The 22,159-nt window shown below is 36.1% G+C and overlaps 1 protein-coding gene across 3 annotated transcripts in view; it reads right to left on the reverse strand.

Moving 5' to 3' along the window:
• LOC145270990 (2-methoxy-6-polyprenyl-1,4-benzoquinol methylase, mitochondrial-like) overlaps positions 1-22,159 on the reverse strand; it is a 98,695-nt gene that overhangs the window by 45,072 nt on the left and 31,464 nt on the right. For all 3 annotated transcript variants that reach the window (XM_080126528.1, XM_080126526.1, XM_080126527.1), the window contains exons 4-5: positions 17,554-17,663; positions 9,357-9,445 (exon numbers count right to left, since the gene is read on the reverse strand). In XM_080126528.1, coding sequence (XP_079982654.1) covers positions 9,357-9,445; positions 17,554-17,663 — 199 coding nt within the window. The remainder of the gene's footprint in view (positions 1-9,356; positions 9,446-17,553; positions 17,664-22,159) is intronic.

Here is a 22,159-nt window from a genome sequence, read left to right on the forward strand (position 1 = left end):
AACTGGGTTGTTTTGATCTACGCCCTACCCCCACCCCAACACACACACACACACACACCTCCAAACACCCGGACAACGCCGGGTAAACCCCCCCCCCCCGCTAGTCTCTGATAAGTCTTGAAAATCAATAATTTCAAAAATCTGATTAAAGAAGGAACAGTTCGATTTGCACCAAAGTTAACACCCTTATACAGCCTAACATCATCACAAGTGCATTTGAGAAGTTTTATCACCGTATGCATAGAAAAGCTGAGCGTATAAAATCAACAGTAATTTCTTTGATAAGACAGGGGGTGCATTCAAAATGAATGTTTCTGTTTAGAGCACACAACTGAACCATGATACTGGACTTTTGCATTTTAAACTTTAATTCAAGCCATTATATAAAAATATTTTATAAACTCAGCAGTAGATTTTTGTTAGGGTGGAACAATCAAGACCAGAACCACGACGGTTGGTCCAGAAAAGAATACACTAATAATCGATCCTAAACTTAAGAGATATTAACAGCTTTTATGAAAAAAAGCTTGGGAGGTGGATATTGGGGTTTTTTTTTGTTTTTTTTTTTACATGGGAGTCACCACTTATCAAGGCCCGAAGACCACTCAGGGATAAGGGTTATTGCGTGTACAGTAATCAATGAGATAGTATTGTAGTAATCATTAGTATTGGGGGTTTTGATAGAGTGTCTTACTTAAGGGGGCGGTTTGTCAGGAGTTTGTTTATGTTGGACTTGAAGACGTCCAAGTTGTAGTCAGGTGGGAAACAGGCAAGCGGCAGAGAGTTCCACTGGCGTGCAGTTCTAAGAAAGAAGCTTTGCTCATGGAATCTACATTTTGATTTAGGCACAGATAAAGAGTGGGGAAAATTATTGACAGTAGTTTCAGCCAGACGGGTGTTTCTCGTGAAAGATTGGCGAGGGGGGGAGGAGGGATTAGAGCTCAGACGAGCACCTGCCATGGAAATAATGATAAAACAAAGACAGGCTCGCAACGTCTCTTCTGTGGGAGACAGGTTGCAGGGAAGAGAAAAGGGCACCCCCCACTAAACCACAAAGTCTATTTTGTACTCTGTCAAGGCAGGATAGGCTGTTTTTAGCAGCTCCTGCCCAGATGTGGCAGCAGTACTCCATCCTTGGACGTACTTGGCTTTTATACAGATAGAGAATTGCATTAGTAGTGAGATATCTTCTTTTCCCAGCGACCTTGGCAACATCCTTGGACGTAGGGTGGCACCTCTACAGATTCTGACGATGGACTATTCCTGACGTCACTTCTGGTAACCAGTTTCTGCTATCAGAGGGGGTAGGTCATATTACCTTACTTTGTCCTTCCAGTTGAGCGGAGTCCCATTCAACCAATATACGTTTCTTTATTTTCTGTCAATATATATATATACTAGCAAAAGTACCCGTCGTTGACTGGGTTCAAAAACAGCCTACAGAAAATGGACTCTGATTTATGAAAGTATGGTAGGTTATGAAAAGGAAGGGTTGTAAAGAGATAGCTTTGAATTTGCGGATATCAAAACCAAAGCAAAATATGATAAAAGTAAAAATAAAATAGATAAACCCCATAATTTATTATACCATACCTGTTCACACTGAAACACTTATCACAATATTCTGTGGATCTATATTAAAAAAACCTTGTTAAACTTTGTGACATATTTCCATTCTATGGAGGTCAGGCGCGAATGAACACCCCATAATTTTATTATGCCATATTTCTTCAAACTGAAACATAATTATCAAAGTATACTTACGCAGATAGATATGAAAAGTATTTATTAAAGTTTGTGCCTATTTTCATTCTATGGAGGCCAGGCGCGAACGCAGACCCCACAATTATTATACTATCCCCATTTAAGTTAAAACATACTTATCAAAGTATTATTATATACATCTATATCAAAAACACTTGTAACCGTTTTTTTTTTAATTTTTAAATTTTTTATTTCCATACTGTGTGGACCAGGCGCGTACATAGACCCCACAATTTTAATGAATCATCATTATGCCAGATCAAACATACCCATTCCTGTGTCTCGATACATCTTCTATCATTATATGTGATCAGTTTTTTATAATAGTCAACCATATAGGAGCCTATTCGTGACCAGACACACACACACACACAGACGTTCAGCTTTATATATATAGATTTCACCGTTTCAAAGCCTTCTCGTTTTTCTTTAAACTACAGAAAACTGGTGACGAAGGAATTCGAATCTAAAATAACACTTGGAAGATTAACAAAGTTTTGACCATTGCTTCCCTCGGTGCAGATAGAATCTTACTGGTTAACCAAAGCAACTCAAGGAGGAGGAGCAGTTTAGATTGTTAGGAGGATGTTATTAAGATTAGACATCCGAATTACACAACACATGATCACAAAAATTTGTAATACAAATTATTTACCATCAGATGTTTTGATTAACGAAGCAAAGGGACGAGCAGGTACAAGTGTACTTATCTGTTTTAATGCTTTTCCATTTTAATTGTTAAGTTAAAGACTTAAAAGAATGTCATGGAGAATAAATGTCTGAGAGTGAAATAAGTTTGACTTGTTCGGCTGAGTTAATTCTGCAGCAGAGGATGCGATGCAGGCAGTGTGATAAAACAAAAACGTTTCCAATATATTCATATTATTTAAACTAGGAACAAAATGTTGTATCTGTTCTGAACAAAGAATTAAAAAATCACACAAAAATACCGCCTGTGAATTTAATATTGACACTTCCTCCTTAGGAGGAAGCTAGTTCAACTTGCCTAGGGTAAATGCAGTACTACAAAAAACACAAAAAATAATTTGTACAGTGAAACTATTGAAACAAAGAGACGAGCAGGTACAAATGTACTTATTTATTTTAATGTTTTGTCATTTTAATTGTTAAGTTAAAAACGTAAAAATGTGTATGGAAAGTTAATATCTGAGAGTGAATGTTACCGACACCAATGTTCAGTGATTGTAGTGTTCAATAGTTCTCCTACTCAATTTGTGGAAAGAGATCTGGGAGTAACTCAATCTGTTGTAGTACAAGGTGGAACGATAAAATTGCCGTCCTAGAAAAGACGACATGATTCCATTTCCGTTTCTTTCATCAGTGAACATCTTATAAATAATTGTTCCTTAGTTTAGTGTTGTCTTATTTTCCATTCTCAGCTTAAAATACAATTGTGAACTAATTAGGACTTCTCATGGCTGACGGAACGAGAGCATGCTACTCCTGTGAATTGAATAAAAGGATTCAGTTTGGAATTCCGTGCAGATTTCAACAAACACATTCCCGAGTTTGACAAGATACACCTGAAGAAGAAGGTCGGAGATTACATCGACTGAAAAGTTGTGAAAATAACACTCAAGATGAGAATAGTCGTCCGAAGAAAAAATAAATACACAAAAAAGAAAAACGTTGTCAAAAGCTGATATTGATTTTCAATATTTAATCGATTTAAAAAATGGTTAAATATGAAAGATTATTTCTTGAAGACTAGCCTGGGTGCCCGGTGTTGCCCGGTGTTTAGAGGTGTGCGGTAAGCAAAAAAAAAAAAGCAAGCAGGCTCGAACCTGTATCGTGAAGGAGGAAAAGAACGTGACCCCCCCCCGAAAAAAACATGACGTCTTTGCCGTTACGTTCATCACCAAACCAGAAGTAACGTAGGTTTAAATAAAGGCTAGTCAATCGAAAAGAAGGGATAACTTTTGAAAATATCAGCAAAAAAAGTGACCCCCTCCCTATAGAAAAGTGCCTAGTTGAGGGTGAAGGAATTAATGTTTTTAGCCAATTTTCCGATATTTGTCGTCCGAATGGTCGAGCTTCAAAATGATACCAATCCCATGAAAATCCGTCGCCTCTGTCGAAAGTTTTAGGCAGACATAGAAACATACATACATTTAACCAGACAGGTGAGATTTATATATATAGATAACACAGAGTTTTGACTATTGCTTCCTCTGACTTTTACCCTTCCTTTCCTTGGTGCAGATAGAATCTTACTGGTTGAGTTTTACTCACGTGTGTAGACATAGTTGCGAATTAAATAAAGGAGTATGCGGCATAATCAACGAAGGTAAGCAACGTTGAACCTGGTCAGTACTAAATGGGTGACCATTTAGTACTGACCAGGTGCTGTATGTGCTCTCCACTTTTCTTTTTTTTTTTTACATGGTGGTCACCACTTATCAAGGCCCGGAAGCCACTCAGGGATAAGGGTTATTGCAAGTACAGTACATTAGTGTGGAGGTTTGATGAAGTGTTTACTTAAGGGGGCGGTTCATTAGGAATTTGTTAACGTTGGACTTGAAGACATCCAAGTTGTAGTCAGGTGGGAAGCAGCCAGATGGAACAGAGTTCCACAAGCGTGCAATTCTAAGAAAGAAGCTTATCTCAGTATTGTTTCCAGTCGTCCTGGACTTCTCCTTGCCATTGGACTCAAACAGGAGAGGTGTGGTTGGAGATTGCGCAACCCTTGCCTCATAATTACATGTGCGGCTGCCCTACAGAGGGTATCCTTTGTCTTTCGAGACTGAACGGAGGCATCGAAATAAAGGATTCCGTTCAAAATTCCGTGAAGATTCTATAGTTTGACAAGATACACCTGAAGAAGGTCGGAGGTTACATCGACCGAAACGTTGTGAAAATAACACTCGAGATGAGAATAGTAGTCTGAAGAATCCAAATAATACAAAAAAAAGAAAGAAAAAAAAAAAACGGTTGTCAAAAGCCGATATTGATTTTCAATATTTGATTGGTTTAAAAAATTTAATAATGATTAATTATGAAAGATTACTTTGTATCTATTAGTCCGGACCGAATGATCTGTTTAATATGCAGCAAAGTTTGTCTTAAACAAAGGTGATGTTCACTCCTGCACCGGGCCAGTCATACGTGGAACCGAACATCATGGTCAGTGGTGCTAGACTGGGAGTAGTTGATTCATTTGTGTACCTTGGTAGTTCTCTGTCGAGGGATGGCTGTCTCGACACTTAAATCCATAGGTGAATTCAGAGTAGCTTTTGGAAGGTTGGAGAAGAGAGTGTGGTCTGATCGTGGCATCACAGACAGGACTAAGATCTGCGTTTTGTTCGTAGAAATACCCTTCGATTCACTCCTGCACCGGGCCAGTCATACGTGGAGCTGAACATCATGGTCAGTGGTGCTAGACTGGGAGTAGTTGATTCATTTGTCTACCTTGGTAGTTCTCTGTCGAGGGATGGCTGTCTCGACACTGAAATCCACAGGCGAATTCAGAGTAGCTTTTGGAAGGTTGGAGAAGAGAGTGTGGTCTGATCGTGGCATCACAGACAGGACTAAGATCCGCGTTTTGTTCATAGGAATACCCTTCAACCTCCAGAGGAAGTCATCTCAATGGAAATTGTTCAATTTGTATGTCACATCTGCTTCAGGATATGCAAATCTGCGGCGGGAGTGCAGAGTCACTCAGATGGCATGGACGACGAGATTGATTTCTCCCACTCTCTATCTGTGCCTAAATCTAAATGCAGATTCTATGAACAAAGCTTCTTCCCCAGAATTGCTCGCCCGTGGAATACTGTTCCACTGGCCTACTTCCCAATTGAATACAACATGGTAGCCTTCAAGTCCAATGTAAACAAGTTCTTATGGACGCTCCGCCCTTAAATAATCCAAATTCTACCCAATTTACACCATTAACGATTACTACACTACCACCTTACATTCATTAACCCGTATCCTCGAGTGGCTTCCGGGCCTTGATAAGTGGTGAGGTGCGGCCGAAGATGTTTATGGTTAAGACAGGAGGTAAGTGAAATTAATTGACATTTTTGCGGATATGCAAATGCTATTTCAAACTTGAGTGTGATTGACTGACAAACAGAAAAACAGAGGGTCCTTGTTTAGAATTCACCCTATATTAAAAATCAAAAATAAAGAAAAATCTGTATGATGTATCGATGCCTCCGTTCAGTCTCAAAAGACAAAGGATACCCCCTGTAGGGGCAACTGTGTGGTGTGTGAAATTGTAAGGCAAGGGTTGCGCAAACCCATCCACATCTCTCCTGAATCGGCACTGTTTGAGTCCAGTGGCAAAGAGGAGTCCAAGACGACTGGAAACAATGCCGAGATAAGCGGAGAGCACATACAGCACCTGGAGGTCCCTAATGGTCACCCATTTAGTACTGACCAGGTTCAATGTTGCTTAACTTCAGTGATCCAATGGGAACCAGTGTGTCAACATGATTATATCATGTAATGTATGTACCCATGACAAAACAAAAAATATCATATTCCAAGAATCACATAAATTGATTAGGTAATTTTTTTTTATAAAGAAATTCATTTTAAAGTGATTAATGGGAATTCACAGGCCCTACAAGATAAATCTAGTAAGTATGAATTATTGTTGAGTTATCTCCCTTTTTTTTAAATTTCTTCAAAATGGCAGTTGAAACAGTTGGAGAGATCAGGGTTACCTATCAGAAGACAATAAAAAAAAACTTGTTCAAAACTCCGACCTTAAATTAATACAACAAATACCGAGTTACAATATGAACGAGCAAGTTCTCTCTAATTCTCTCTCCTCTGATCTTGATCACGTTGTACAATGGGGAAAGGAGTGGCTGGTTACTTTTAATGCATCTAAAACCAAGCTTCTATCTTTACATCATCAACGTTCTGATCCACATCTGGCATCAATTAAAATGAATGGCTCTCGTCTTGGTGAAGCCTCAAGTTTTGACAAGCTTCTGGGCTTGACCTTTACTCCTGATCTTAAATGGAATACGTATATCAAATCTGTTGCCAAGGCTGCTGGAAAAATGGTGCGATCCTTCTATCGATCCAGTAGATATCTCACTGCTGATGCAATTCTCTATCTATATAAGAGCCAGATACGTCCAAGGATGGAATACTGTTGTCACATTTGGGCAGGAGCTGCTAGAAAAGACTTGTTCTGCCTTGATAGGTTTCAAAATAGACTTCGTAGCCTCGTGGGAGATGTCCTTTTCTCTTTGCTGCAACCTCACTCTCACAGAAGAGATGTTGCGAGTTTGTCTCTGCTTTATCGTTATTTTCATGGAAAGTGTTCGACTGAGCTGTAATCTATGGTTCCCCTCGCCAAACTTTTACAAAAAACACTCGTCTAGCTGAAAACACTATCAATAATTCCCCCCACTCTTTATCTGTGCCTAAACTTAAACGTAGATTCCATGAACAAAGCTTCTTTCTTAGAACTGCACGCCTGTGGAATTGTCTTCCGTTTTCCTGCTTTCCAGCTGTCTATAATATGGTTGTCTTCAAGTCTAACGTAAACAAGTTTCTGATGAGCCGTTCCACTTAAGTTAACAAATTTACCGAACTTCCATTACTATCGATTACTATATTGCCCTTTTGACTACTCTACACTCTTTAACCCTTATCCTTGAGTGGCCTCTCGGCCTTGATAAGTGGTGACGTCTATGTAAAAAAAAAAGTACAACTTTTTTATTTTTTATTTTTACTCATGTTCACCCCTTACAAAGCATATCGCCACTTGAACGTAAGGGGCTACTATTTGGGGCCATGTCTAGGAAAGATTAACAAGATTTTTGTTTATGTTACATTTAAACTTCTGCATATCAGTACAGCCCGGGAAGCAGGCAGCAGGAAGGGAATTCCAAAGTCTAGCTGTCCGAGGGAAGAAACTTTCTGGCATTTAGCGGCATCAACAGTGAAGGAGGTGAGATCTTATGGCTAAGCGGGTTTGTCGGGGATATGTACGTCGAGAGGGGTACAAGTGAAACAAGTTCATCAGAACACATTCCATTAAAATATTTGTAAAACGGGCACAGTGATGCAACATTACGGCGATAGGATGAAAAAAAAAATTTACACGTCCTTAAAATGATATCTGGTCAGAAAGTGGGTGATCATTTTACGTTAAATTTATATGCTAAACTGATCCCCCAACTCTAATGGTCTTCATTTTCTTCTTATTGCTGTTTTCTTTGTTTAAGTACAATCCCATTCTTCTTTTAGTTGACTACACCGAAATCAATATTGCTATTGAGAAATAATTAATAGTTCATGATAAACTAATCAAGATCCCTTACGTCGAGAATGTATGCATGTGCGCAGGTGAGAGTTTATTCTGCGGCTGGGTAGATTTTCGGAACGAAATGCATTCACGTCCGTTCATTGTCATGTTTAGGCAAGAGGAGAGAGAAAGACGGAAAGAAATTGAAAAGCAGGGTCAAAGGTCACAGGAACTTGCGGACGTGTCATGTTATCAGTGTCACCAGTCGCCTGCCGGGTGACATTATCTTGCGTGTGTGTTACATGCGCATAGCTTGCTTTATGTATATGTGTTCGAGCTATATGATTTTTGGAATATGATGTTTTCATGTCATCGAGCTAGGCACAAACTGATTAACGTACAGGCTCACTATACAATCAGTCCTTGAATATTCATAAAATTTGATTGTCTCATTTTAAACTAAAACCACTTGATCAATGTATGTGATTTTTGGAATATGATGTTTTCATGTCATCGAGCTAGGCACAAACTGATTAACGTACAGGCTCACTATACAATCAGTCCTTGAATATTCATAAAATTTGATTGTCTCATTTTAAACTAAAACCACTTGATCAATGTATGTGATTTTTGGAATATGATGTTTTCATGTCATCGAGCTAGGCACAAACTGATTAACGTACAGGCTCACTATACAATCAGTCCTTGAATATTCATAAAATTTGATTGTCTCATTTTAAACTAAAACCACTTGATCAATGTATGTGATTTTTGGAATATGATGTTTTCATGTCATCGAGCTAGGCACAAACTGATTAACGTACAGGCTCACTATACAATCAGTCCTTGAATATTCATAAAATTTGATTGTCTCATTTTAAACTAAAACCACTTGATCAATGTATGTGATTTTTGGAATATGATGTTTTCATGTCATCGAGCTAGGCACAAACTGATTAACGTACAGGCTCACTATACAATCAGTCTTTGAATATTCATAACATTTGATTGTCTCATTTTAAACTAAAACCACTTGATCAATGTATGTGATTTTTGGAATATGATGTTTTCATGTCATCGAGCTAGGCACAAACTGATTAACGTACCGGCTCACTATACAATCAGTCCTTGAATATTCATAAAATTTGATTGTCTCATTTTAAACTAAAACCACTTGATCAATGTATGTGATTTTTGGAATATGATGTTTTCATTTCATCGCAGGTATATACATCATACAGATTTTTCTTTATTTTTGTTATTTTAATATGGGGGAATTCTGGACAACCACCTTTACTTGCATAAAATTGGATTTGGTATTTTGGCTAAATACAAACCGAAAGAACATCTAAAAACTTACTTGCGTAAAACCGGATTCGGTACTTGGCTAAATTCCAAACACATAAATCGACCCCCAGGACGCAGTACTCTGTAAGCTTCAGAAAGAGCCTTGAATAAAAGAAATTTAAAACACTTTTTTTAAATAAAAAAAAAACATTAATTTATAAAAATATTACTCCACAAACTTCTTTAAATTAATAATAATCAAATTAATGAAAAAGAATTTTAAAAAATATTTTTTAAATAAAAAAATAAATTAATAAAAAAAAAAATTACTCTACAAACTTTTTTAATAATTTAATTAATGACAAAAGAATTTAAAAAATATTTTTAAATTAAAAAAATAATTAATAAAAAATACTCTACAAGCTTTTGTTAATTAATAATTTGATTAATGAAAAAGAATTAAATTTTAAAATAAAAATTAATAAAGAAATTACTCTATAACTTTTTTAATAAATAATAATTTAATTAATGAAAAATAATTTTTTAAATTAAAAAAATAATTAATAAAAAAACAACCTACTATATATATATATATATATATATAATGCCATTAATAATAATTTAATTAATGGCAAAAAGTTTTTAAATATTTTTAATTAAAAAACAATCTTTAAAAATATTACTCTAGAAACATTTTTAATTAATAATAATTTTATTAATGAAAAGAATGAAAAAATATTTTTTAAATAAAAAAAACATTAATTTATAAAAATATTACTCCGCAAACTTCTTTGAAATAATAATAATCAAATTAATGGAAAAGAATTTAAAAAAATATTTTTTAAATAAAAAAATAAATTAATAAAAAAAAATTACTCTACAAACTTTTTTAATAATTTAATTATTGCAACAGAATTTAAAAATATTTTTAAATTTTTTAAATAATTAATTAAAAAATACTCTACAAACTTTTGTTAATTAATAATTTAATTAATGAAAAAGAATTTTAAAATTTTGAAATAAAAAATTATTAAAAAATTACTCTATAAACTTTTTTAATTAATAATAATTTAATTAATGGCAAAAAGTTAAAAAAAAAATTTATAAAAAAATTACTCTAGAAACTTTTTTAATTAATAATAATTTTATTAATGAAAAGAATGAAAAAATATTTTTTAATTAAAAAAACTTATAAATAAAAAATGAATTAATAGAACAAAATATTCTACAAACTTTTTAAATGATTAAAAATTTCAGATTTGGAAAAATTTTTTAAATACTTTTTAATTAAAAAAAATAATTAATAAAAAAATTATTAATAAAAAAATAAATCTACAACCTTTTTTTAATTAATTTAATAATAATTAATTTTAATAATAATTTAATTAATGGAACAGAATTTAAAAAATATTTTTTAAATTAAAAAAATTAATAAATAAAAAAAATTACTCTACAAGCATTTTTAATTGATAATTATTTAATTAATGAAAAAAGAATTTTTTTGAAATATTTTTTTAAATTAAAAAATGAATTAAGAAAAAAGTGCCTGTGTAAAAAAAAAAAATACATTTTAAATAAAAACATTTTCCGGAATGATAAAATCGTCGCCCTAAAGAAAACAGCACTACAGCTTTATTTTAAAACTTTTATTAAAAAAAAAATAATTCAGGTAACTAGATTCTGTAGTAGAGCTGACATCTATTCAATGTAACCTCCTTCAGCCTCAATCCAATTTACCAGATTTCTACCACTATCGATTACTAATCTTTTCCATCTTCCTGCTTTCCAACTGACTACATACAATATGGTCGTCTTCAAGTCCAATGTGAACAAATTTTTGATGAGCCATCCCCTTAAATAGTCCAATTTACCAAATTTCCACTACTAACGATTACTCCGACATTTCCCATTAATTACTGTGCACTGATTAACCTTTATCCTCGAGTGGCCTCTTGGCTTTTATAAGTATTTACTTCAACAGTGCTCAATACGTAGGTAGAACTAGGAAGTAAGTTATAAAATATATATGGCGATTAAGCTACACAGAATATTATAATGTTATTATAATGTTATAAAATGCCATATATATTTTATAACTTTATATATATATATATATATATATATATATATATATATATATATAAAAGCGAAAATGTATGTATGTATGTATGTTCGCTTTTTCTGTATGTCAACAAAAGGCTTTTTTCAGAGAACGGTCGCTCGCTTCACAACTTTAAAAAATTTTTTATATCACATACAGATCGTAATATCTCACAGTTAACAACGAAGCTCGCCTGTCTATTTAATTTTCTCGATTTCGGGAAGATAAATATTCAACATTTGTCGCTCGCCGCATGTGGGTTAGTCTTTTTCCTATAACATCTTGGGGGAGGGGAAAAAAAACAACGTTCAGCAGTAAATGAATACTATCCCGCAGTCAAACCTGCCAAATCCAAGTAATTAAATAAATTCAAATGTGTTTCCGTTAGCATCTCGCAGTGGGGCAATCGTTAATGTCACACGTTTTTTTTTCCCACTTTAATTTACAACTTTGCCTCAACGGTTCGGGTTCGATCCTCATACTTACTTTTTCTTTAATCCCACCTCCCCTTCCCCGGAGTTTCCACACACACCTTCAAACACCCGGGCAACGCCGGGTACCCCTCGCTAGTATATATATATAAAATGCCATATATATTTTATAACTTACTATATATATATAAAATGCCATATATATTTTACTAGCGGGGGAGGGGGGGGGTACCCGGCGTTACCCGGGTGTTTCTAGGTGTGTGTGGTGTGTTCAGGCGGGGGGGGGGTGTTAATCAAAACACAAAAAAAACTAACGTAATGCAAACGAACGATGTTAAATGTAAAAATCACAAAAACAAAAAAGAAAACAGAAAAACGAACGTTAAAACTTCTTTAAAAAATCTGAAAAATAAAAACCAAAAAAAAAAAAACATGTGAAAAATGGCTAGCGGGAGTTACCCGGCATTGCCCGGGTGTTTTTGAGTGTGTGTGTGTGTGTGTGTGTGTGTGTGTGTGTGTGTGGTCGGTCGGGGGTGGGGGGTGTTAATGAAAATCTAAGAATAAGCGAAGTAAAAAAAACCAAAAAAACAAACGTTAAAAAATCTGAAAAACACGTGAAAAATGGCTTAAATAACCCTGCTTCAATATTAAAATTTAAAAAATAAATTGAAAAAAAAAAAAAGAAGACATCTCACCACAATTCAAACCCAAAACCTTTAGATAATGAGGTCGCGCTCTAAGAAACTGAGCTAAGACGATGTCCACGAAATTAGGTCATTCTTTAAAATCAGGTTACGACATCGTATGACGCATGCGTAGAATCGACATCGTCATGAGAGGACGGTTTTTGCTGACCCCCCCCCCTCTGTAGTAAACTGACCATTTTAGGGTGAAGGAATTAACATTTTTGGCCAATTTTTCAATATTTGTCGGGTGAAGGATCGAACTTTAAAATGATACCGATTTGGCGAAAATCCGTGACCTGTGTGGAAAGTTTTGTGAGACATGCAAACACACATACATACATACAAACATACATTTTCGCTTTTATATATATATATAGACTAGCGAGGGTACCTGGCGTTGCCCGGGTGTTTGGAGGTGTGTGTTGGTGGGGAGGGGGGGTGTAGATTAAAACAACCCTGTTAAAAAAAAAAACGTTGGCCGGTTGTTTGGAGGTGTAAAAGAAAAAAAATAGTTTTAGTATAAAGGTAGGCTTGAACCCCGAATGTTTGACGCGGAGGTGGAAAGGAAATGGAAAAAAAAACCCTGCGACCTAACCATCTCGACCACGGGAACAGATGAATTGATAAGTGTGTTAAGTTGACGTTTATAAACCGAAATTAGCAGGTGCGACAACGTCAAGTTGCTGAAGCCAGTTTCTGTTTTCCCCGCTATGCGGCGATCAAACAATAAAAAAAACACAAAAATAACTAACGTAAGGCAAACGAACAATGAAAACAGAAAAACGAACACGTGAAAAATGGCTTAAATAAGCCTGTTTCGATATTAAAATTTTAAAAATCGGTGGGTACCCGGGTGTTTTTGGGTGTCGCTAATAATAAGCGAAGTAAAAAAAAAAGCAGAAAAATGAACGTTACGTGAAAAATGGCTTAAATAACACTGGTTCAATATTTAAATTTAAAAAATAAAAAAAAAACCCATCTCACACCACGATTCGAACCCAAAACGTTCTGATAATGAACCAAGCCCTTAACCAACTGAGCTAACGCGACGTACATGAAATTTGTTGGATTTTTCAACTATTTAGAGTAAATTAGGTCATGACGTCATCTGACGCATGCATAGAATCGGTCATTGTCACGAGAGGACCATTTTTGTTGACCTCCCCTTGTCGAAAATTATCGATTTCGGGGTGATAAAGTTAACGTTTTTGGCCAATTTTTCAATATTTTTCGAGCAAAGGATGGAGCTTCGATGTGATACTGAGGTTGTGAAATTTCGTTGCGTCTGTCGAAAGTTTTTAGCAGACATCCAAAAATATACACAAACATACATACATTTTCGCTTTTATATATATAGATAACTTACTATATATATATATATATATATATATAGTAAGTTACTATATATATAAAATATATATATAAAATAAAATATATATATAAAATGCTGTATATATTTTATAACTTACTATGTATAGTAAGTTATCTATATATATAAAAGCAAAAATGTGTGTATGTATGTTCGCTTTTTGTGTATGTCCAAGAAAGGCTTTTTTCAGAGAAGCGGTCGGTTGGCTCGCAACTTCTTAAAACTTTTTATATCACATAGAAATTATAATATCTCCAAGTTAACAACGGAGCTCGCCTGTCTATTTTATTTGCTTGACTTCGTGAAGATAAATATTCAACATTTGTCGCTCGCCGCATGTGGGTTAGGCTTTTTCCTATAATAAAAGCGACACTAATTCTGGCTGTATTTTCCGTCTATCGGCGGAAATGTCTGAAAGCAATCAGATTTGATCAATGTGGAAATATTTTCCTTATATCAAACAATTGCTATTCAAATTGGACAAGGGGAGCTGGTTCCCCCCCCCCCCTCACCAACATCTTGGGGAAACAAAAATAAAAAAAAGCTTTCCGCAGTAAATGAAATACTATCCCGCAGTCAAAGTTGACCTCATTAAGTCATTAAAAGGTGCACCTGGCAAATTCAAACATGTTTCCGTTAGTATCTCGCGGTGGGTCAATGGTTAAAGTCGTACACTTTTTTTTTCACACTTCAATTTCCAACTTTGCCTCAAAGGTTCGGGTTCGATCTTCATACTTACTTACCAAGACTTTTTTTATTTTACCCCCCCCCCCCAGTTTTGATTTACCCAAAACCACACACACCTCCAAACACCCGGGAAACGCCAGGTACCCCCCCCCGCTAGTAAAATATATATAGCATTTTATATGCATATGTATATATAACAAAGTTTGACTCATGTCTAGGTAACCTACATCTAAAATTTCAAGTGTTTAAACCCAAAATTGGCGGAGGGGTTTGGTAGAGTCTGCAAAGGTCAACTCTGTAAACTTTGACTTTTTGCCAGCCAAATTTTCACCCAAAAACTGATTAAAAAGCTTGCTGCATGTCTGAATACCCTTTATATAAAATTTCAAATGTTTAGACTAAAAATTCGGCTGAATAGTTTGCTAGTGACCACAACTTTAAAACTTTGACCTCAATTTTGACCCCTTAAAATTTATTGTTTTGGGCTCAAATCAAATTAAAAAGTTTGATCCATGTCTAATTAACCTACATCTAAAATTTCAATTATTTAAACCCAAAATTGGCAGAGGAGTTTGGTAGAGTTTTCAAAAGTTAAATTGTTGAACTTTGACCCCTTGACAGCCAAATTTCTGGCTGAAAACCGATTAAAAAGGTTTTCCCAAATCTCAATACCCCTTTTGTCAAATCTCGAGTCTGTAGACTGAAAATTGACAGAGTAGGGAAATGTACACACACAGACACACAATTTCACTTTTATAGATATACTAGCAGTTCAGCCCGGCTTTGCTCAGGCCCTATGTGCTGTTCATAACTTGCCCTACGTGTGAATACACTTTATGTAAGATTTCAAATGTTTACACCAAAATTTGTCTGAATAATTTCGTAAAGACTGCAGAGGTCAATTTTTTTAAACTTTGACCTCAATTTTGACCCCTTAACATTGTATCTTGATTTGGGACCAAAATAATAAATGTTTTACCCATGTCCAAGTTACCTACATCTAAAATTTCAAGTTTTTGGACCGAAAATTGGCGGAGGAATTTGGTAGAATTTGCAAAGGTCAACTCTTTCAACTTTGACCCTTTGGCAGACAAATTTTCACCCCAAAACTGATTAAAATCCTTGCCGTATGTCTGATTACCCGTTATGTATAAATTTCAAATGTTTAGACCCAAAATTGGCTGAGTAGTTTGCTAGATACTGCAAAGGTCAAATCTTTTGAACTTTAACCCCTTGGCAGCTCAAATTTTGGACCCAAACTGATGAAAAAGCTTGCCCTATCTCTGAATAACCTTTATGTAAAATTTCAAATGTTTAGACCAGAAATTGCCTGTGTAATTTGGTAGCCAAATTTCAGCCAGTTTGAATAAATTAATTTAATTTTGTTGCTCAGTAGTGCATAAAAAACTTTAATCAGCGTAATGAGGGTTACGATATAATTTAATCTGCAATAGTTTTGCAATTAAAGAATTATCAAAAAACAAAATTCCATGCAGAACAAAAAAAAAAAAAACGTGCAAAATTTAATGGAACCAAAATGTTCAGGTGGTTGGGCTGGTGGGGGGGGGGGAATATTTTAATAAATGAAAGGAAAAAAAAATGTTCATACAACTCTTTATATTTTTATTTTTTTTTACATTTTATGTTCAATTTTTGGAACCGGGTCCAAGTATAATATACTAGGAGGAAGACCAGACGTTGCCCGGGATTGAATGATGGTAAACGAATGTTTCACACTCCCATATTTTTATTGTCATTGAAATCGGTGAAATCGACCATTTTTCAATAAAATCTATTGCCTATTCTGGTTGGGGACTCACCATGGTGCATTGAGAGAAAGTTTCACATGCTTCTTCATAGTGACTTAGTTCACAATACATTGTGTTCTACATTGCACTGTAGAGAACCTACTGTTGATTTCATAAAATTATTTTATATATAAATAGCGGGGGTACCCGGCGTTGCCCGGGTGTTTGGGGGGAGGTGTATGTAGGAGAGGGTGATGTTAAGAAAAATTGAAAAACCAAAACAAAGCAAAAATAGCGAACAAACGTTAAAAAAAAAAAAAAAAAAGGTGTAAAAGAGGAAACATCGAGGCTAAGGCGGGAAAAAAAAAAAAAATGCCTGACACGTTATCCCTACGCCAAAGAGACATAAACTTAATAACGGATAAAATTAAATCTTTAAAAACACTTGCAGGTTTGTTTTTTTTTTTTTTTTTTTTTTTATTACATTTTCACCCCAAACAAGGCACAATGCCACTTTGGTGTAGGGGACTACTATCAGGGGCAACAACTACTGGGACACTATGTAGGGATTTGGGCAGCAAGATGTCGGTTCACGTTGCACTTGAACTTCTGCATGTCAGTACAGGCAGCTAAATCCCACCCCCACACAGTAGAGATCCCTAGATGCAAAAGATCTTTCTACTCCAGTAGTTTCTTCCCCAGAACCGCTAGACTCTGGAATTCCATTCCAAGTTCCTGCTTCCCCAACTGTACTGACATGCAGAAGTTCAAGTGCAACGTGAACCGACATCTTGCTGCCCAAATCCCAACATAGTGCCCCAGTAGTTGCTTCCCCTGATAGTAGCCCCCTACACCAAAATGGCAATGCGCCTTGTTTGGGGTGAAAATGTAATAAAAAAAAAAAAAATTTTTAAATTTAAAAATTGGCTAAAAACATTAATTCCTTCACCTTTTTTTCGGGAGGGGTCGCTTTTTTCGCTGATATTTTCAAAAGTCATCCCCTCTTTTCGATTGACTAGCCTTAATTTAAACCTTCGACACTTTCGGTTTGGCGATGGACGCAACAGCAAAGACGTTACGTTTTTTTTTTTTACAGTATTCTCTTCCTTTGCGGTGCGTGTTCGAGCCTGCCTAATACCACTTTCTTTTTTTCTCAACATGCACCTCCAAACACCCGGGCAACGCCGAGCAACCAAGCTAGTTTAATATAAAAAGTGGAATTCTGCAGCTGAGCATAAAAAATCTTACCTTATTGATGTGTGTAACGTTTCGGATTCCAAATGCTATCGTGTAAGCATCGAAGGAATTGTCCGGAAATGAAAGGGACTCTGCATTTCCTTCAATCCAAGAAATCGATTCTGAAAGAAATCCAATTAAAAAAAAAATTTAGTTGCATGCTCACAACAAAATAAACTAAAATTTTTATTGGTCCCCTCCCGAAAAAAGGAGGGTGGACCTGTAAATTACCCTTTGTTCGTCCATCCGCACTTTTCTCATTAACTTGGAATTTTTTGAAATTTTGCACAAACATTAAACATGATATGAGTAAAAAAGTAACAGAATGGATTTTCCGGGAAAACTCCGATTGCCCCCCCAGTGGTACCTTTCAGGTTAAAATGGCTAAAATTGACACTTTTGTGCTTATTAAAAAAAATTAACGCCTTCGATTTTTATAAAACATTCTGAAAAGTTGTAACTAACTGATTTCTATATAATTTTGTTTGTCTATACTTTGCGATAACTCTTGCATGTGCCCCAGGGGCTCTTTTAGGGTTAATAAAAACACTCCATTTTTGGGACTATTTTACCATATTTGTCCAAAATTTTCTGTGTATGTCTGTTTAGCAGTTTTGCATGGTGTTGAACTCAGCCTTTTTTGGGGCTAAATGGGGTGGGGGCAAATGGTGGACTTAGTCATTTCTTTTTTTGCATGGTGCAGAACTGAAATTTACATATGTTAAGGCCTAAAAGTGCACTGTTTGTCTATTTTCACCAGGATTTGACATCTGCTGGGGACTTTGGGGGCTAAATGAGGGGGAAGTCAAATGCTGAACTTAGCCATTTACATATGTTAAGTCCTAAAACTGCACCGTTTCTTCATTTTCACCAGGATTTGACGTCCCCTGGAGTGACTTTTGGGGCTAAATGGGGGAAGGGGGCAAATGCTGAACTTAAGTCATTATTTTTATGCCTCAGTCACAGGGGGACAATGCATGCTTCACTTGTATTTTTTTTTAAATTTTTATTCGCACCCTTAAAAACAAATGGCAGAGTGTTAGCTAAAATATAGGGTAGAATGGTATAAAGTTGTCACCCTAAAGAAAACAACACTACCGATTTATTTTAAAACTTTTATTGGAAAAAAATCAATTCAGGTAACTTGATTATGTAATACAGCCGACATCTATTCAATGTAGCCGCCTTCAGCCTCAATCAACACCTCGGTACGGGTCTGGAACTGGAAGCATGCATTTTCCACAAGCGCTGACAGTAACTCAGCAAATACTCGGCAGATAGCAGCGATCAGGCTGGCTTTAGGGTTGTAGGAGGTCATGTTGATGATGTTCTTGATGCATAACCAAACAAAATAAGCCAACAGGTTAAGGTCGGGGGAGGAGGGAGCCCAGTGAGAGAGGAGTACAAAATTGTAGTACTCCTGAAGCCAAGCCTGGGTCTCATCAGACTTGAGAGCCAGCGCCGAGTCCTGCTGTTCCCCCCCTAAAGAAAATTTTATTTTAAAACTTGTATTGAAAAAAATCAATTCACGATTCAGGTAACTTGATTATGTAGTAGTGTCGACATCTATTCAATGTAGCCGCCTTCAGCCTTAATCACCACCTCGGTATGGGTCCGGAACTGGGAGCATGCCTTTTCCACAAGTGCCGGCAGGAGCTCGGCAAATACTTGGCAGATGGTGGCAATCAAGCTGACTTTGATGTTGTGGGAGGTCATGTTGGTGATGTTCTTGATGTATGATCAAATGAAGTAGTCTAGCGTTCAGGCAGTAAGATCGGGGGGAGGAGGGGGGCAGTGAGAGGAGGATACAAAATCGTAGCACTCCTTCTGAAATCCAGCCTAGGTCTCTTTGGACTTGTGGGCCAAGATTGAGTCTTGCTGCCACACCCAGAGTCTGCCAGCAACCACCTGATTGCACCAGGGGATCACCACACTCTTCAGCACATCCAGGTAAACTTTGGTATTGATTTTCAAGCTCATTTTGAAGATGTGAGGTGGCATGATGTGGCCCTCACTTGAAACCACACTGTTGGAGTGGCATCCCTACAGATTCTGACAATGGACTATTTCTGACGTCACTTCTGACAATCAGTTTCTGCTATCGAGTAGTCTAGAGCTGTGACTCAGTGAGAGTGGATCGTAACCTTACTTTGTCCTTCCCGTTATGTGGAGTCCCATTGAACCAATATATGTTTCTATATTTTCATTTCACTGTTTTCAAGCCTTCCCATTCTTCTTTCAACATTTAAACCACAACAAACTAGCGACGAGGTTTCGACAACTCATGAGGGAAAACTGAATTTTAAAATAACCCAAACTGTCTATGAAGAAATTCCAATCCAAATAAGAATTAAAAAAGAATTTACGCGTGGAAATTTACAACCAAAACCTGGCTGGTGTTAATTTGAAAAAAGAGAATAAAAAGACATTTTCTCAAAGGTACAACAAATAAAGTTATAACGGACATCGAAACTACTCACAAAAAAATAATGCAAGAAGGTAAAATTTTTTGTCTTTTCTTGAAAAAAAAAGTGAAAAAAAGCTGACTTCTGTTACATTTTTGTAGTTTTAATTTTTTTACTTGTTGCAAAAAAAAAAATAGAAAAAAAACCACAACTGTCCTCTTTGAAGAAAAGAAACTGTCCATTTTTAAAGGCTGACCTAATTTAACATGATTTAATTCACTGTAAACTGGAAAACTGAAATCTAACATTTTTAATTTTTTCTTCTCGAATTTTGAATATTTTCTTTTTCGTGGCTGTCGTTGAAAGTGAAAAAAAATAGGACATTTGGTGGTGGGGGGGGGTAGAAGGCAAAAACGCCATTTTTGTTCATTCCTCAATTTTTATTTCTGTTTCAATGTTTTAGACCTGAAAATTTGGTAATAGATTCCCCTCTCATCAACTGAAAATAAATCGAATTATCGAATCTATTTATGCTATGTTTTCTCAATCATTAAATCATTTCTCTCATAATAGGCTCATAAGAGTAGTGGTCGATGGACAAAAATCAGAGGCCTGCAGTATTAATGCTGGAGTCCCTCAGTGGTCCATCCTGGGCCCAACTCTCTTCCTGATCTACATCAATGATCTCCCTAAACAAATACTTAAATCATTCATTGACATCTATGCTGATGACACGACCATCTATGGCAACACATCAAAGGCTGTAAATGACAAAGTTCTCTCTGATTCTCTCTCCTCTGATCTCGAGCGTGTAGTTCAGTGGAGGAAGACGTGGCTGGTTACCTTTAATGCATCTAAAACCAAGCTCCTATCTTTACACCATCAACGCTCTGATCCCCATCTGGCATCAATTGTAATGGATGGCTCTCGCCTAGAAGAAGCTCAATGTTTTGACAAGCTTCTGGATTTGTCCTTTACTCCTGATCTGAAATGAACACGTACATCAAGTCTGTTGCCAAGGTCACTGGAAAGATTGTGGGATCCTTCTATCGCTCCAGAAGATATCTCACTACTGATGCAATTCTCTATCTATATAAAAGCCAAGTACGTCCAAGGATGGAATACTGCTGCCATATCTGGGCAGGAGCTGCTAAAAATAGCCTATCCTGCCTTGACAAAGTACAAAATAGACTTTGTGGCTTAGTGGAGGATGCCGTTTTCTCTTCCCTGCAACCTCTCTCCTACAGAAGAGACGTTGCGAGCCTGTCTTTGTTTTACCATTATTTCCATGGCAAGTGCTCGTCTAAGGTCCAATCTCTGGTCCCCCCTCGTCAATCTTTTACGAAAAACACCCGTCTACCTGAAGCCATTGTCAAAAATTTTCCCCACTCTCTATCTGTGCCTAAATCAAAACGTAGATTCCATGAACAAAGCTTCTTTCTTAGAACAGCACGCCAGTGGAACTCTGTTCTCTCTGCCTGTTTCCCACCTGACTACAACTTGGATGTCTTCAAATCCAACGTAAACAAATACCTGATGAACCGCCCCCTTAAGTAGACACTTTATGAAATCTCAACACTAACGTACAACGTACTGAACATGAAATAACCCTTATCCCTGAGTGGCTTCCGGGCCTTGATAAGTGGTGACCTCCTAGTAAAAAAAAAAAAGATTACATTTATGGATGAGAACATCTAAATAAAGCAATCAAATAAAAAATATATAAATTAAAAACTGAAATAAACATAAATAATATTTACATCTAATAAAACCGAGAATACATATCACAATTAAACACCTTATTTGCTAAATGCTTCCGTCTTCTATTAAAGACAGTCTTAGCTTTAAATAAATGCTATTTTATATCAATACGATTTCGAGTTTTTTTTTTTTTTACACAGTGATCACCACTTTTCAAGGCCCGGAAGCCACTCAGGGATAAGGGTTATTGCAAGTACATTACGTTACTGTGGAGATTTGATGAAGTGTTTACTTAAGGGGGCGGTTCATTAGGAATTTGTTAACGTTGGACTTGAAGACATCCAAGTTGTAGTCTGGTGGGAAGCAGGCATACGGAACAGAGTTCCACAGGCGTGCAGTTCTAAGAAAGAAGCTTTGTTCATGGAATCCGCGTTTTGATTTAGGCACAGATATAGAGTGGGGGAAATTTTTCACAGTTTTTGTCGAATGTCATTATTTTCTAGGGGGATTCA

This window comes from Euprymna scolopes, chromosome 46 (assembly GCF_053919585.1).
Source record: "Euprymna scolopes isolate OS-2025 chromosome 46, ASM5391958v1, whole genome shotgun sequence".
NCBI lineage: Eukaryota > Metazoa > Mollusca > Cephalopoda > Sepiida > Sepiolidae > Euprymna > Euprymna scolopes.